Raw genomic sequence first — 18,002 nt, 5'->3', positions numbered from 1 at the left:
CACAACCCCCTGGGTTCTCTTTAGGGGTTTGGTTTTGTTAACACCATCAGTGCAGCCATCTTCTCATGAATCCTTCCCACCCACAGACCTATTTTATTCATATCCTGCCATGCTCTCACTTTTTCCAGATCTCCCACAATTCTGTCTGATGTTGCCACTGCAGCTGCTTCTTATCCCTTCCGAGGCTGCTGCTGTTCCCTGGCTCCTGAGGGCATGTGGGGTCTCTGTGTCACAGCACCTGAGGCAGAGCCCAGTCCGTGCCTGGCCTCAGTCACTTCCCGGCCGGATTTCACCTGCTCTGGAATGCTGCATTATTTTTAACAGATGAGGCATGTCTTAGATGTCTAAAAATAGCAGTCCTGTTTCCCTGCCCTTCTCGGTGTCTCTTTTCGTCATCTCATTTCCTGCGCGTTAAGTGAGCAAATACACATTTATTGATGAAAACATCACTTAAATACCTTAAATTTCAATAGATTTTTCAACTTTTTCACTGGTAGTACGTAATTTATATTTTTCATGTGCTACTTTCTCATATTTTGATTGTGTTCACGACTCCCTTTAAAATAATTTGTGAAATTCTGGATCTTGTGTTTTTAATGAGAGTTCATTAAATAATGAACATTTCTTGTACAAATTTTCATAAATGATAAACAAACCGGTTCCTCTTTTAGATATTGGCACATGGAAACCAAGAACTTTCATAACCTCCTGTGACCAGCAACATTCATATACCAATTATCTCCATTATCATTAAGAATGTAAGTTCTTTTTAGTGAAAGGTACTTAACACTCCTTTAGCTCAGGTTTTACAGACATTTCTGGGAGTTTAACTATGGAAAATTTCTAGTTGAACTTTCAAAATGTTCGTGGCCAACAGCACAGAGCCACTGGAGATCCTGGATTGGCAGCTGTGGAATTGTTCTTATGTCTCTGATCAGAAAAACCAATCCAACCTGGTCCTGCACGGGATGCTGTGTGAGGGAAAGAGTTCATTGTCTCCTTCAGGCAGCAGAGGTGCCAAGTGGAGCAATTAGTAATTTATCAACCTGCTTTTTCCAGCAAGTATGGGGTGTGGTTGGTTTTGGTTTTCTTTCTCTTTTTCTATATCAGCATCGAGCCTTTCCTGCCACCCCACTGCCAGAGCCACGTGAGATGATAGAGCAGCTGGCAGAGGTGGTTAACAGCTTCTAATTTAGCTGCCCAAATGTGTCCTTGCAGAGGAAATAACTTGATGGCTCTTTATAGGAGAGAATAAAAATACAGGAAAGAGAATAAAAATGGAAGGGGGGAAAAAAGGGTAAACCTCTGTGAAAACAATGCACAATGTAGAAAAATAGACATGAGTTTTTAGCTAGATAATTTAGTAAAACCAGGAAAACTGCTGGATACTGCAGAATGTTTTCTTTATGCATTTCTGTTCAATTTTTATGTCAGTGGTTTGGAAGAAGATGTCAAATTGCAGTTGTTAAGTTTGCTGGTGACACAGAAATTGGACTGGTAAAGTAGATGCTCAGGAGTGTAGAGTAACCAGGGCTCATTTAGAATAATCACTTTGATGCTCTTCAGTGGGAATTTGTACCTTTGTGATCATTACATCAGATTTGGTGTCTGATCAGGATTTATATGTAGCAGAGCACAGAGAGAAATGTGAGATGGTGATGGATAACTGACCTGACAGCAGCCAATGCAGTTCTTATTTGCTGTGCTGGGAGATCTCTGGAATTTTGAAAAAGAGAAATAAAATGCCATTAATGTAATATGTACCAGTCATTAGACCATTTCTGGAATATTTAGTCCACTTTTGTTGTCTTTGTGTCTGAATGTATTTCAAATTGGAAAAGGTTGATGGTGAAGTTGCAAGATAAAATGATCTACACTCAGGCAAATCTGCCTTTCTGTGAGACCAACGAAAACTATTCAATCCTAGGGAAATTAGTGATTTAAATCCCAGTCTGATGGTACCTATGCAAGAAGGTTTTCTGCCAATGGAGGGTTCTTAAGTCACAGATACAAAGGTGTGACAGGTTGCAGTGAACAGAGGATGAAGTTGGGGAAATGCAGAAGGGAAATAAAGTGGAGTTTCTTCAGTAAAAGTTATTAAAAATGCATGGTGGATTTTGTTACTTAAAATCTCTAAAAGCAGACAGGCTTCTTTTTTCCCAGAAGGTAGTGGGGTTCAACCAAGTGTTAGAATGTTGGTATAAGAAAGAGATTATTATATTTTTAGAATGAAGAGAATAAGGTGTTTACCTGACCTTCAGGAGTACAATGTCAGTTTTCAGGGGGCTTCATGGATACTTGCTCTGTCTGTGCAGGCAGGATCACAGTTGCTCTCATTGAGTACAAAATGTTTATACTCTCAACTCATTTTTTAAAAGTAAACTCCATTGCCTTCAGCTTTCATTGGCAGTCACATATAGTATCATTGATTATTATATTTTATGCCAATTATTTAATACTTTTAGATTTAATAATGTATTAATATAGTAATTAATGCAGAGTGCTTACAGATGTAAAAACAAGAAAATGCCTGAGTAAGTATAGATGCTACAGATGAATTAAAATATTTTCTACTTAAAATCTATAAATAACCACGTTTTTTCCTATTCTTCAGACTTTTGATCAAGAAAATGTTTATTGTTCTTCACCTCAGCACAGGGTTCAGCTTGCAACACAAAGCTGTTGGTGAAAGATGTTGCCATACAGGCTGCAAGGATGCAATCTTGTGGTTGAAAGAGAAAGTCTTGGCTAATAGACATGCACATAATTAAGAGGGACATAAAAAGGCATCTAGTGGACACTTTAGTAATTATAGTCTTGATTTTTTGGACCATTACATACAAAGTCGTTTATTATACAGAGAAATTTTTTAGCATTGGACTTCATAAATCTCTTACTCAAGTAGCTTCTTTAAATATTAAACAATGTAAAGATGTCATCTTTCTTAATGATTTATTTATTTATTTATTTATTATTAAACTAATTGAGTTTCTAATCCTTGCTAATATTAATTCCAGGTATTAATATTGTTGTCTTCTTTGGGAATGGTGGTAACTTTGTCACGCTTTTCTGCTACTTGTTCACTTTTTTTGGTGTGTTTGGGGGTTTTTTTGTTCCCCAGGGGAATTTTATCAAAAATCACCCAGATGACTTGGTCCTGCTGCTGTGGAAAACAAATTTACTGGCATTTCCTTAAAACTTCTTGTTTCTTGTTGTAACTTGACCTGAAATTACCATTTCAGTAACATTATTGGAATTACCTGTTGGGATCAAAGCAGCACCTTCTGGGTTTCTGTAGTTTGTTTGATGCACTTTGTTAGGGACTTCTGATTTTCCCAGCTCTAGATCTTGCTGAGTTCAAACAGAACTCAAAACACCAGCTTTTATTTCCATTCCTGATTAAATCTGTAGTTTTAAGGAGAAAAAGCATATTTTTTATTTATCAAATGAAAGTTAGAGGAGATGTTGAATGTTTGTGAGTACAAAGATGGTCGTATGCAGCAGAAACCTTCATAGTGCTTTTGTGTCCAAGCATGTTTGGATACAGGGATTTACATAGTTTAATTTAGCAATTAAAATTATGGCAAATGTAACTCCTAAGGAATGCTACAGTTTTAAAGTATGGTCCAGATGAAGAAACACATTTTATTTGCAACTCCAGTTTAGAGAGACAAAGCTCATTTTATCATACATTCAGATAAGTTCTGTTATGCAAGTTTGCAAAGCAATATTGCAGTTACAATGTGTAAAAGTGATGTAAAAGTCAGTGTCTTCCTGTGCTTTTAAGCTGATACCATTTGGGATGTCTTGAATTCCTTGCATGTTCTGATCAAAGCTCTGTAAGGACTTCACTCACACCAGTTCTCAGCCATGGGATCAGTAATCTGATTGGGAATCCATCATACAACACTTCTCTATTTAACTATTTTTTTTTCACAATGCAAAGAATTTCCTTCAGTAAGTCTAAAACATTATTTGCACTTATTAGTGGGAGGGCTTTTATTCAGCAGATTAGAACCTTACATTTTCGGTGAAGACACTGCTCTTCATGTCATTAGTGGTGTTTTCTGGACATTTGCCAAAGTGTTGACATGGAAAACGAAGCAGGGAAAAATAGACAGAAGAGAACTGTTTGGGGAAAAAAGTTCACAAGAGAGTAAAACTTTCTTTTAAACATTCACGTATTTGAAAAGCAGAGGGGATTTATAGTTACAATTATGACAGTTTCAGCATCATTTATTCTCTCTGCATTTCTTATCATCACATTCTCTTGCATCCAAAGCACTGTATTGGTTCCACAGTCTTTTTAAGGAGTTTTAAACAGTCATTTGTAAGAGAGTGTACTTCCAAGCACTTGGTGTCATTTCAGTTACCCTTTCTTGAATTTGTTGCCTCTGCTAAAATGATGGAGATGAATGGAGGCTCACCCATAACTGAGTGAGTTCTGATTTAAAACCAGCTCTCGACCTCTGCTTTAGACAAATTTAGTCATGATTTGAGCAACTGTTTTAAGGTGTAAATGTACCAGAAGCACACACTACTCACGAGTTTTATGCAGTAGGTAGAATTACCTAATGGTTAAGAAAGGCAAGCATATGAATCACCATGGTCTATAACTTTTAGAGCAGCTGCCAATGAGTTCTATCCCCTGAAAGTATTACCATCAAAGAAACAGTGTAATCAGTTAAAATGCTCAAATTTGGCTTTTTTTTTTTTTAAGTTATTCAGAGTTTACTTACAGTGCCACCGTTTGGTTTTGAGACTTTTGATGCTCGAATTTTCTACTGTTACTTCAATGTCATCAGATTTTTCAAGACTTTTATCATCTTTACTCAAAGTAAAAGAAGCACCAGCCTTGTGAACTTGAGGATTGTTAATGGCTCTTTGCTTTGCCGAGCCCAGCAGTGACCAGCTTGTCCAGTGACATCCTCGCTCACCTCTTATTATTTGCGGTTAAATTGTGGCCCTGATACTTCCCTGCTGGCTGAGGATTTGGGTGCTCAAGTGATGTTCATGAAGTGCTTTTCAGCCTCCTCAAGGAGGCCCGAGGAGTGAAAGATGAGTTGTAACATTATTCTGTAAAAAGGGAAGAAATATTTTCTGATATTTGGCCTTTTGTAAGCCTGTTAGCAAAGAGACAGAGTGAAAATGTATTTCCAGTGAGGGTGAGAGTATCTGTAGAAAATTACTGGTTTAAATTCCAGTACCTTAAATATGTAAATAAAAACCTCATACAAATTTTTTTTTCTCCCCTCTGACTCTTGAGGCTTTTGTTACTGTTTGCTTATAGCAGACATGCTTTATGTCAGATCTTTGGAAGACTTTCTGGTGTTTTAATGTACTAATAGGGACTGGTAGTGGAGAGCAATTAGGATGTCCCCTGTCGCCAAAAAATGACTTAGAAGCATCTTGCAGCTCTCAGTAACAAGTCTGTAGTTTAAACAAGCTGGAGCAGTTTTGATTTTCCCCTCCAGTTCTAGGACTTCCCTTCAGTTTGTTGTTTAGCTGAGGAAGGCACATCTTTCAGATAATTGCATCAGCTGACACATGCAAGAGTGTCCCTGGCCTAGAAAAAGAGCTGTGACTGTCAGTTTGTGTATTCACACACAAAGAAGGGGACAGCACTGAGCTCAATCATCATTCTTTCCCTCACAAGTCCTCCATCCCAGCTTGAATTCATTGTGGCTGGGAGTATTTTGGCAAAGTCCTTCATTACTTGCTTATTATATATATAAAAGTAACTTCACCAAGGTCCTTAACTCTGTTGTTTTCAGCAGTCCATGCAGTACCTGAACGTGCTGGTGCCCAGTGCTGAGGCTGCTGCAGTGCCATGGAAGTCAGTAACCCTTCTGTCCTCTCTTTATTGGCAGCATCACCAAGGAGAGCATTGTGGATGTGGAAGGTGTTGTGAGGAAAGCATTTCAGAAAGTCGGAGGTTGTACTCAGCAAGATGTTGAGCTTCATGTTCAAAGGGTAAATGTTTGAGCAAATGGAGCACTGGTTAATTGTTTGATAAATTATCTGTTGAGATTGACTCTCTGCATGTATTAACTTTGTCAGTAAGGAATCTCATGCCAGAGAAATAAACTCCTTTAAACTACAAATTTCAGTGTATCTTATGTAAACACTAAACATTTCTGGGTTTAAGTTATTTGGGTTTTATATTTTCCTATTTTTATGTGCCATTTGAATTGCAGTATCAAGTAAAATGAAGTATCTCCCTAGAACAATTTGGGGTACAAAAGCTTGTAATTCTTATTTCTGATTCTTAACTGAAGCAGATACTGGACTAAAGTCTGCTTCTTTTTAAGTGCAAGTCAGCAGTTTCTTCTTTATCAGAGTTACAATCTTCCCCTCAATACAATGGAGTGAAATACAGAACTCAGGGCAGAAATAAACTCTCACTGGCTTAACAGTATGGGAGCTTTTGAAATCTAAAATTCCTGGAGCTCGTGCTGTAGGGGTGGAGGAAGTGCAACTTTATAATTTGTTTAAATAGAAAGCATATTTAAACCTTTATGTAATATCCTTTCCTTCTAAAGGTTTTTAAGCAAACTCTGCCTGCAATACAGCTGAAACACAGTGGCCTCAGGGCTAGAGTACAATGGCTATTATAACAGTAAGGTAAATTTTAGCATTGGGGAAAACCTGCAGATTGTGAAGAAACATGTTTTAATATATGTGCAGGTTTTCATACGCTTGATTTTTCTTAAAGAACATCAAATTCACTGCTCTTGTAACTAGGCTGTAAGGCAGGGCAAGCTGTTTTTCATTCTCTGATTGTACTTTAGGTGTCTCATAAATTTTTCAACCCAAAATAGCTCTTTCAGATCTAATCAGATGATAAGTAAATAATACATTAACAACAAGAAGAACAGGATGATCCTGCTGGAATCAGAACCTAAAACTCGGTGAAGTCTCCTAGTTTCAGAGCTGGCATTGATGCCAAGAGCCTTGTCCCTCAGGCAGTATGTGCTTGCTAAACTCGGTGCTTCTCAGAAGAAAAAAGGATATTTTTAATCTTTCAAAAGGAAAGCAAGAACTAAGCATTTCCAGTATTGTCATGAGAATGCACCCGTGTATCTCCAGTACTTGAATAAAATCACAGCCTATGCAAACAGTGTTTCAGGTCTGTGCCAGAAATAGCCCTCTGTCAGTGCCAGCTCCCGTGGAGCAGAGCCTCAGCTGTTTCTGTGCTCTCTCGCTTGCAGATCTATGTGATCAGCTCGGCTGAGCCCCGCCTGCCCCTGCAGCTGGACGATGCTGTGAGGCCAGAGGTGGAAGGAGAGGAGGTGAAACCTTGGCATCCTCAAATGCCTTTTATTGTCTTTGTAGCTGATCAAAAGCGTGAAAGCGGCTTCCTTAATGTGGTGATTTTGGGGGTTTGTTGGGCTTGCATTTGATTTCCTTTATGTTATCCAGAGCTGTGTCCAACATCTCTATAGCTCTGATAGAGAACTGCAGCAGAAGGTCAAAACCAGAGGGTTTCCAGTCTTGCATGTGTTTCTGCTGGGTCCTCATAGTTGGGTTCCTCTGTGACCTCTGGGAGAAGTTGCACCTTTACCTTTGCTATACTACCAGTGCTGTATGTTTTTTCTAGAATGATCTAGAAATTCTGCTGAACTTAGAAGTAACGCTAATTTTTCTCCATTGATTTTGTTTTGTTGGAGTATTGTTTATTTTTTGGATGTGTATTCACTATGTGTTTTTGCACAACTGTTTAGGATGGAAGAGCTACTGTAAACCAAGATACAAGACTGGACAACAGAATCATTGATCTGAGGGTAAGGAACATGCTGTACTGCTTGCTTGCCTGCAAGTGTTTATTCTTCACATTTCTAATCCATGAAGCAAGAAAACTCATGGATTTGATGGAAGTGTTTTGTTGGCCAGAAAAAAAATAAACAAGATGTTTTTGTGAGTGGTGTTGTGAAAACACAGGGTTTTTGAATCCTAAATGTTCACCTCTACTGACATTAATTAAAGAACAGGTATTAGGAGTTTGAAGGAGAACATTTAGTATTTGACATGTGGCCATGTACGACAGGGCTTTTATTTACAAAAGTCAAAGGTGACTGAAAAGGGACAATTTAGAGACAGCATATTTTCTTGGATGTAGTCTTTGATACCCAAAACCTGTGAAGAGCTCACTTTTGGGGTATAAGATGGAAGTTTAAGTGCTATAGAGGTGCTGTAGTGCATGTCCTGGCAGTGAAATTGTGCCAGGCCACAATACCAATCTCATACTCTTTGTTTCTTCCACATTCATGTATTTTCCTTTTATATTTTTGAAACACCTTTCTTCATCCAGGTCATAGAGGCACAACCTCCTCTGAATTCATAGAGCTCCCAAATATTTACTCTCTTTGATCGGCCGCAAAAGAACATCTACTAAATTACTTACAGAATTTGGATTCTTTTTTGATAAAACAGCAGTTAACACTAAATGTGTCAGTAACTAACCATTCTTACTGACAGGAGGCACCCTGGCCTTTTCCCACCTTTGGCTCTCCACAGTAAAATTTTAATGAACTTTTCATTGAATGAAGACTCTGCTTAGCTCATTTTTTGGTATACACAGTTCTGATAATGGCAGTTTCTCAGTAAATCAGTCTGTGGGCTGGGAAATGAAACACAAAAGTCACTTATGGGGAAATTTGGAAAACTTCTGGCACTGAGATACTTAGAGCATTTCAGCATCTGATCTCCTTATTTCAACAGCAAAAACTGCTTGTGCAAATTGTTTTACTTGGACCAAAGTTATTTGCATTTCACTTGAGCTTATGTATAATGCTGAGTAACTTCAATTTGCCATTACTTTTCAGGTTACTCAGTATCTCCTCATATTGGTCTCTTCATCAGTCTTAAATTAAGCCTTTCAGAATTCTGTACTAATGATTGAAAGTGAAAATCATTTATTTGAAGGATCATCAGCTTGCAGGAGTGGTAAGGCAGTGTACTAAATTGAAAGGAGAGCTCTGGGATGCTGCAAGTGCAAGCTTTGCTTGAACTTCTGGTGATGAATAAAAATAATCAACAGCACTCCAGAGAAACTTAAGAAAATCCATTAAATTAATGAAAATAATAAACTGGAAAGAACCATGAGCCCCAAAGAGAACAGAGAAGTAATACAAAGGGAAATAAAGGTTAAAAATACTGACTGAAAAATGGCATGGAGGTATCCTTGGCTGGAATGCAGTTGAGGGCATCTGCTACTCATTGGTTTACCTTGTTTGTACTGCAGGAGCTTTGCTTCTGTGTTACTTTGATCTGTTTTTTAAAGGGAATGCTGAGTAAGCAGGAAAGGTATTTAATGGAGAAAGGGGACATCCCAATGAGAACATGTGCTTATATGTATGTTCACATCCTAAGCACTGTGTGCAGTGGAATCACAAGAGTGGGGGTACAAAGGCAGTTTGTCCTTCAAAATAACTGGAAAAGAAACCTAAAAAGCAGTCATTGATTTTCAGTGATTTGGTTCCATTGACTGGAGCTACTGGAGTACAAATGGGACCTCAAAGAGCCCCTGGTGTTTCCAATGCACTGCTCAAGTAGGCATGTGCTAAGGAGGAGAGGAAAATATGGTGTGTTAACTGAAACCATTGCTGGCCACTGCTCTGCCATAGCTCTTCCTTCTAGGAAAACCAGATCATGGGCAACAGGGAAGAGGTGTTAACAGAACAGATCTAATAGAGGTGCTGTGCTGATCTGTTCCTATGAGTGTGGGAGGAAGGAGGAAGTCCAACCACAGATATCATCTAGTTCTCTTCTCCTCAGTGCCCCAGTTTTCTAAGGAAGAAGGGGGTCACTGAACATCAAAAACAGAGATACTGTTTTTTGGAGAAAGATTTAACAAGCTAAATGCATAGATCTTGGCTGGGCTTGGATTAAAAAAGTCCTTAGTATGAAACTAAAATTATTTTTGTCCATTTCACTGCAGTATTTAAAGTAGTTAAGTCGTTTAACTAATTTTAAGTAGTGATTAACTAAGGAATTCATTGGATAGGGCCAAATCATGATAACATGGAGCTGTGAAACTCAGTTACTGCATGAATAAAAAAGACTGGATTTCCAAAACTAGCATCACTCCATCCAGCTGTAATGTATATGGAGGAGAGCTTGATTATGATGCAGAAGAAGGAGTGTAAAATTAATAATAAGGAAATTACATTAGTGGAGCTGTGATATGCAAAGTATTCTACAAAAACTGCAAGACTTCCATACTTGTGTACATGTGAAAATTGCACTGAACTATTAACAATCTTGCATTTTGGTTGCTGACAGAGATCTCTCAGAAGTGTCTGATAGGCATTTTTTTTTAGGTTAGGGATGGGAAGTACTTAAATGCCAAGATCCCAAGCTATTGCTGTAGTTGTTATTCTGATGTATGTAGAGAAAATTGTGATTATTTAGTGCAGAGGGGTTTTAAAAATCATTTCCAAGGAAGGATGACTAAGGAAGAATGAACCTGTTCCTGCTGGGTTAACTCATAAAATACAGATCACACACTTGGAGTAAAAAGTCAGGGGTGTGGAGAAAGGAGAGCTGGTAAGAAGGAAAAGTCCTTGCACAGACCAGATTTTCTTACACATAACCACAGGTGACTGTGAGGAAACCACTGCTGACCTAAGTATCGATTTTTCATGGTGGCTGAATGAAAGTCAAACCGCTTGATTCTAGAGATGTTTGATTTACCCTTCACTTACTGGAACAGTTAAAGAAGGCAAAGTGGAGCACTGACTATGTTTTAAATCTTTGCTTTTCTGCCGTTCTTAAGTTTAACTGCAGTGTTCTGTGGTGTGGAGACTTCCCATGTCTATAAAAACACCTACTTCAGTCTTATTTCATGAAGTTCTGTGATAGATGAAACACAATGAAGAAAAGACCAGTGAAACACTGATTTTCAGGTTTTGCTTCTGAGTTTGTCTTCCTCCGAAGAAAAAAATCAGTTCAGGTGCATCCAGTTTTACAATGGACCTGACTGATGTCCTTGCTCTGGCTTATTTTTGATGTTCAGCAGGGCTTTTATCTCAGCAGCATCTGTCCAAATTGGGCTTGAATTACATGCATTTTGCAGTCCTGGTGCTGTAATTGTGTCTGCTAATGCACAGCTCATTGAGACCAAATTGTAGCCTTTTCAGGGTCAGTACTATCTTGTTTATGCTGCTCAGGGTAGAGCATAAACATTAAACTGTATCTTTAGTACTTTATGGATGTCAAACTGTGTCATGTGATAATCCAACTGTACACTGATCTTAATGCACTTTTTTCAAAATACTCGATTACTTCAAGCTTGATTTCATTGCGTTGAATTCAATTTACTCATTGCAAAAGCTGTGCTTTCCCTGGCTGAATTCAAGCTGTAATGAACAAGCAGATATGCAGTTTATTTTATTGTGGGTACTGAAGACATACACAGTCCCAGTTGTTTAGACAACAAACTTCATAGATTCTTCTTATACGATAAGTAATTTGAATAAAAATTAACTTCAGTCACTTTGGGGTTAAAAAATATTATTTAGTACAGATTCTGTTTCCTAGCAAAACCTTCATTTGTCCTATATGTAGTAAAGGAATGGCAGAATTATTTACATTATTTAAAATAATGTATATTACTTAAAAGAATATAGATTGCGTTATTTTCCCTTTTTATGTAGCCAGCTACGTACTTAGTGGCTGTTTATGGTGGAAGATAGCTAGTTACAGCAGGCAAGCAGAAAAGCAAAAAGGAGGAGAGAGCAGAACAAATTCTAGAGCTGAGGTGAGAGTAAAAAAGAAAAGTTCAACTTGGCATGTCTGTGCCTGGGTCTCAGCTCTGGGAGATACAATCACCTGAGGTGTGAACTGCCCTCAATTCCACTGAAACACATTTGGCCTCCTGCATTGCTGTTGTTCTGTCAATAGAGCTTGTGCCAGATGAAACAATGGTTTTTATAATCTTGCTTACAGTGCTCAGTTCTGTTATTATTAATATCTTCCATTGTAGCATCTGAATAATAAACACGCAGGTGAAATTAGGGTGAGATTGTGATTGAAACTTGTATTTCAGCATCATTAGCTAAGTGTTCTTTTTCTGCTGTGTGTAACGAAGGTGATCATTAAAAATAAGGAGTTTTCCTGTAAAATGAACTTTAAAACATAACATGCTGCAGTTAAGTGTTAACTGCAGCAACATTTAGGTGTGGTGTGTTTCTCTTTCTGCTTAACTCTTGAAGGAATATTTACTATCTTTGCCATAGTCTCAGGTAAAACAGTTTGTTAGTATGTATGTGGGGGAGAGTTCATATTGGAGTAAACACTACAGGAAAGGAGTGCCATGGCAAGATCTTTTTTAAGGGAAAGGTAAAAATCAATTAATTTTGGCAGCTGTCTCTGTCTTTAGTTTGCTGTATTGTACAAAGTGTGGAAGTTCTGTGTTACCCACCATTGTACAAACTTGGTAATACATATACCAGCATCTCAGTTACTGAATTGTTTTCTTCAGATGAATTAATTTGCTTTTTGTCCTGAACACCATACCAGTGCAAAAAATTTAATTTGATCTGAAAAGTTTTTCTCCATCTTTAAAATCTTTGGAAAGTTGTGTCACATGAAACTTTTGAGGTCATTGATTTACTTACACTGCAAATTGGCAGGTGCAGTTCTTTAGGAGCTTATTTCAGATGTCTTGTTGGGCTGTTTAATCCTTACAAGGAGACTGCAGTATCACAAATTCCCAGCAGTTATCCATGTTGGCAGTCTGTGAATGAATGGACACTGAAACTCAGCCACCTTTGGTGAAAGAAGAGTGGTCTTGTCAGATCCAATTTGAGGTACAGAGAATTGCTGCTTGTTCCTGGTCTGTAGTTAAATAAAGGCTTCAGTGTCCAGTTCTGTGAATTTGGCTGCTTTCATAAATACTGTTTCTAAGCATAATTTATCATTATAGATGGCTTGGGAAGACAGAATCTTTGCCCTGCATCCTCACAAAAGCCAGGAGTTACTGCCTGACAAACCATTGTTAGTGCAGAACTGTGCTAGGTATTGACTGGCTGTGTTTCTGTGCACAGTTTTAGGTCAGACCAAGTAATTGCTTTCAGATTGGGTTTAGCAACCATTCTTCTTTTTCCTGGGAGTGTGTGACTCAGGACTGCGTGCTCACCTCTCTGGCATGAAACTGGGGTTGGGTTCATCAGAAGGGTAGAGGAGGCATTGTCAACTACCCCACTTTAAATAAATGTGACAGGTTTTATCTATTAGCATTTTCAGAAATGTGTCTGATTCATCAAAAACTGTATTGGTAAACCCAAACATGACTTTAAATTGGAAAATGCCTTTCACCTTTTAAGTAGGAACTGGTTAAGAAAAAAAAAAACCTTTGAATGATCCTGGTGCTTTGATGTGTCACTGCCAAGTTTTGCCCAGAACTCAGGCAGAGTCTTTGCACGTGTCTGATTCTGGGAGACCAACGTAAAAAAAGTGAAAAACTTTGAGGGTACTTTTGTAACTGTTGCTCAAAACCTCATTTCCTTCATTTTGAACACTTGGAGTAGCGGCTGTGGTTTGTGCTATCAGACAGTGAGAACTGCCAGCTATTATTTACTAGTCTAAACCACTTGCACCCCTGAGATATTTCGTTGGTCAGCTAAAACAGCAGCCAGCCCCAAATTGCCGCAGATCTGCAGCGCTCCTGCAGCTTTCTCCTTGGCTGTGTCGGTGAAGGGATATCTTTATCTCGCAGGGCTGGTGGATGGAGCTCTATTTCAGCGTTTCTCCTGACTGACTGTCTAAATTCGGGTGCTTATATAATTTGTTTTGGTTGGGGGTTTTTTGTTTTGTGGTTTGGTAGGAGTCATGTGAAAAAGCCCACAAGTCTTTTCTTACCCTAACTGAAGAGCTGGGTACCTTTCAGAAAGGAGAAGTAAACAGTGCTGTGACGCAGGTTGGCGTAAAGAGCCGCTCTCTGGGTCCTTTGCAGGAATTTGTTTGACTCTTTGTACCCTTTTAGGTTGCTCACTGTCACGTTTGAAATGCTGCAAGCCCAAAATCAGATATGGGCTCAGTGCTGACGTCTCTCAGTCTCTGCAGTGTTCACTAAGGTGGTTTTGTTCTTCTTCGTGCCACAAGCGTTACAGGAACATTTAGTGTAGGTATGTGCTAACCAGAGAAGTAGCTCAGTTGTGTCATTTACATAAACAAAAAGGTGTTGATCAATTCAGCTTAATCTACTTCTGTCTTCAGCTAAATGCACTTTTTAAGAGTAAAAAAAGACAGAATTGCAGTTCATATGAACAGGTGTTCTGTGGACTGTTGAAATGCTGGGAGTTTAGCCCTTGCTTTTGGGATGTTTTTGAGGCAGTGTTGTACCTGGTTAACATGTGGCTGTGTTTTCACATGAATTTTGTAGCCTGTTGTGTTTGTAACCTTTAACAGACAAACCTTTCTACCTTCTGTAAGTTACTGATGGCTTTGCTTTTATCATGCTCTGTATGTTACTGCAGCTGTTCTAGTTCACTGTGCTGAAAGCTTCTTAATAGGTTTAGTGCTTTTATTCAATTTCTTACTATAAAGCCTTTATTTGCAGAAGCACATCTCATAAATCAGTTATTTTTTAAAATGCAGAATCAACCACAGTGCCTCCTTTATAACTGAATATGCCATAAATTGAAATGAATAATTTCTCTTGTTTCCTCTGCTGTTTCTTTTTGTGTAATAAAGAATTACTGATTTGCACGTTTTGCTGTTTGGGCAGATACGGTAATCAAGTATTCCTAAGGGAAGAGATTCATCCTTCCAGCTGCCCAGAAAAAGTAATAGAGTCAGGAAAAACTAACTTAGGATTCATTATTTTATCTTCTTCTTATAGACCTCCACTAGTCAGGCAATCTTCTGCCTTCAGTCTGGTATTTGTCAGCTTTTCCGAGAAACTCTTATTCGCAAGGGATTTGTGGAAATTCAGACTCCCAAAATCATTTCAGGTATTGTATTTGTGATCCAGCAGCTCCAGGTGTGCTTGTTTTACACTTGCTCAGTGTTCCTATCTGCCAAAAAGTTTTTATTTTAAAAACGTGAAGTTTCATTTTTAGTTTAGATGCAACATAGCAAACTTGTAGCTGGTGTCAGAGTTGTTCTTTCCTTTTCTCCTGACTTTGGATTTCAAAAGAATGACAAGACAGGCATTACATATACCTCATTTATGTATTCCACAGTGCAGATTAAGTTTTAATTTGCTAAATACAGGTGTCTGATCATGTGCATTGTTCTTCCAGTGTTCTTACTGTTGGGCACTGACAGTTCCATTCTCAGTATACAAAACAAAAACCCACTCTAATTTAGATTAAAAGCAGATTCCATCATAAAGAAGTTACAATATACATATGATGGTATAAAATATGATATATACAATATCTCACTTCTTCAGCAATGAACTCATGGCTAAATAGAAGGTGCTGGGATACTTTTTTCTTTTTGGAAATGTGGCATAACAGCTTCAGCCTAACTTAAAGTCTGGAAATGCATATTTTGCTTCCAGTTCTGTTGTTGATTTGCTGTATTGTTTTCAAAAATCAGATTGGCTTACTGGTGTTCCTTGAGCTTTTGTTGATTCCACTAAGACATATAGCATGGAAAATCAGGGCAAAATATTTGTGGTGTTCTCATTGCATGTACATTGATTAAATGAATACATTTTTCTTCCTGAATTTTATACTTCTGTATTTATATTTTTGAAGGCAGCTCTTGGTTGAGATAAAAAAATGAGCTTTTTAACAAAATCCATGTAAACAGCTATTCTTTCAACATGGAAAGTATGTTGAAGATGAGATAAGTTTTTTCCTACAGAGACAGTTAAGGCAGTCTGAAGTACTAAAAGACTCCCAAGTAGTTTATTTATGCAGCACCTTTGAGGAAGTGTGCTATTCTTACTGCTCAGTGTACCATTGAGAGCAGGCAAGCAAGCATCCTATTGTTTGAATGAGGCTGGAGTTTGTAACATTAACCAAGTCAATACAATCCTCACTGAACTTCAAATTTAAACATCGTGGCTGTCCTAAGATCTGAGGTTTTAAAAGTTACCTCGGTTGAAAAATAACTGTAAATATTCACTGTAACTGTATCAGTGGGAGTAGTGATGAAAGAAAAGAAACATTAATCTCACTGGAATGGTCAGTAATAATAATAAGTACTTTACCTAGAGTCAGATTAACATCAGACCTTTCAAAGTTGATTAACTAATCTTTTGCTGTGGCATGTTTTGTTAGCAAGTTAGGCCAGTGCCCCTCTCCTGTCCCAGCCTGGGGAGTGGCAGGGGAAGCGCTGCAGTTGTGGCAGGCAGTTTGCAGGAGGGACACAAATGACGTGTTCTTGGTTCCTGTGCTCTCAAGGCAACTGACTGTCTATGAAAACTGCCTCAAACTGAGAAAAAACTTTGGCACGTGGCCCCTGGTGAACGTGGGTTTGGCTGTGAGAGGTATCGATGCCTTCAGTTAGAGAGGATGGTCCTGGCAAAACAGGATATGCAGTTTGAGCTCAGGCTCTGCAGTCCCCCCTGGCAGGCTGTGTCACCCACACAGCTTGGTGGCCACAGAGTGTTGGGCTGCAGGCAGATGGGGTGGTACACACACTCCAGGGTGAAGGGCAGCTGGGAACAGTAACATTTTAAACTACCCCAACTAAATTTACAGGTTTGTAAGACAAGGCATGACAGTCCTAAGCTGCAAAATTTCCCTTGGCATGAATGCATGCAAATATATCTTTTTCCTCTAATATGCTTTGAAGAAAAATCTCTTTCTGATCTCTAGATGTTAGCCCAGTTATCTGTCATTCTCTCTCTGATGTATTTTTTACTGTTTTATTTTAATTATTACTTATAAAAGCATTTGCTTTTCAGCTGCCAGTGAAGGAGGAGCCAATGTGTTTACTGTGTCCTACTTCAAAACCAGTGCCTACCTGGCTCAGTCCCCACAGCTGTACAAGCAGATGTGTATATGTGCTGACTTTGACAAGGTTTTTTGCGTGGGGCCAGGTAAGAAAAGCTTTGCTTTAACACCCGTGTGAAGTGGGCCCTGATGGCTTTTAGCAGCTGCAGCACTAATGAGACAACAGGCACACTGAGAGCTCTGAATGGTTTCACTTAACACAGTTTCACTTACCAAGCACAAATTGCTGTTGGGGCGACTAATGAGAGTAAAGTTGACAGAGAAGTTGCTGGAACAAAACTAAAATGGTGAAATAAGGGTGGAATACTCTTCTCCAGTGCCTGCTGTGGTGTGAGGAGGAAAAATAGAGTTGCATTGGAAATGGGTAATGGGATGAAGTTAATAAAACGTGGAAAACACCATAACTGCAGCCATAGTTTCCTGTTCACCATGCCCCTTTACTGCCCAGTACCAACCAGTTAAAATAGGCAACCTAGCTTTGAGATTGCATATTAACATAGACTTATCCCTTGCTTTTGTGCAGGTACCAAACAACATTATTTAGAACATGCTTACTTTTAACTGGGCTGTCGATAAAGAATGAAAAATTAATAATTTCAGTCCCATTCTCTCTGTCTCAAAAGCATGGACTCTTTAATTGGTAATACAAATTTTTTACTCTAAGACCTCAAATAACCTGTAAATGCTGAAAAACAAGTCAATAACAGCTTATAGAATAAAAAAAAAATTCCAAGAAATCCAGAAGATCTTAAATTTCTTGTTAATTACTAACAAATGAGTCATGGTTTATAGGAAGACATGTTTATGTCACTCATATCTGAAAAAAAACAACCATCCCAGAAGACACACACGTGTACAAGTCCACTTCCTCTGAAAAGGGCAGTTTTCAAATCTGAAAACGTTGCCTGCCTGAAAGTGTGTCTATTTTTTGCACTTGTGTCTGTGGGTCTAAGGAGAGATCCTGCCTTGTATCCTTGGAGCACCACAGCTACAGGAATGCTGTCACTGTTTCAAATGATGCTCTGGGGCTGCTGCTTTTCCTTCTATTTTTCAATGAGAGTTTTCGTGTCTAAGGACAACACGTCT

At 38.6% G+C, this 18,002-nt stretch overlaps 1 protein-coding gene across 1 annotated transcript in view; it reads left to right on the top strand.

Moving 5' to 3' along the window:
* The window catches only part of DARS1 (aspartyl-tRNA synthetase 1), a 36,520-nt gene that overhangs the window by 11,930 nt on the left and 6,588 nt on the right, over positions 1-18,002 (top strand). The window contains exons 5-9 of the mRNA XM_027748988.2: positions 5,871-5,973; positions 7,212-7,292; positions 7,725-7,784; positions 14,846-14,957; positions 16,868-17,002. Coding sequence (XP_027604789.2) covers positions 5,871-5,973; positions 7,212-7,292; positions 7,725-7,784; positions 14,846-14,957; positions 16,868-17,002 — 491 coding nt within the window. The remainder of the gene's footprint in view (positions 1-5,870; positions 5,974-7,211; positions 7,293-7,724; positions 7,785-14,845; positions 14,958-16,867; positions 17,003-18,002) is intronic.

The sequence above is a fragment of the Pipra filicauda genome, unplaced genomic scaffold (genome assembly GCF_003945595.2).
Source record: "Pipra filicauda isolate LSUMZ 115617 unplaced genomic scaffold, ASM394559v2 scaffold47_size6085603_pilon, whole genome shotgun sequence".
Classification (NCBI taxonomy): domain Eukaryota; kingdom Metazoa; phylum Chordata; class Aves; order Passeriformes; family Pipridae; genus Pipra; species Pipra filicauda.
Note: the sequence above shows the minus strand (reverse complement) of the source record. Positions and strands in the feature narration are given on the sequence as shown.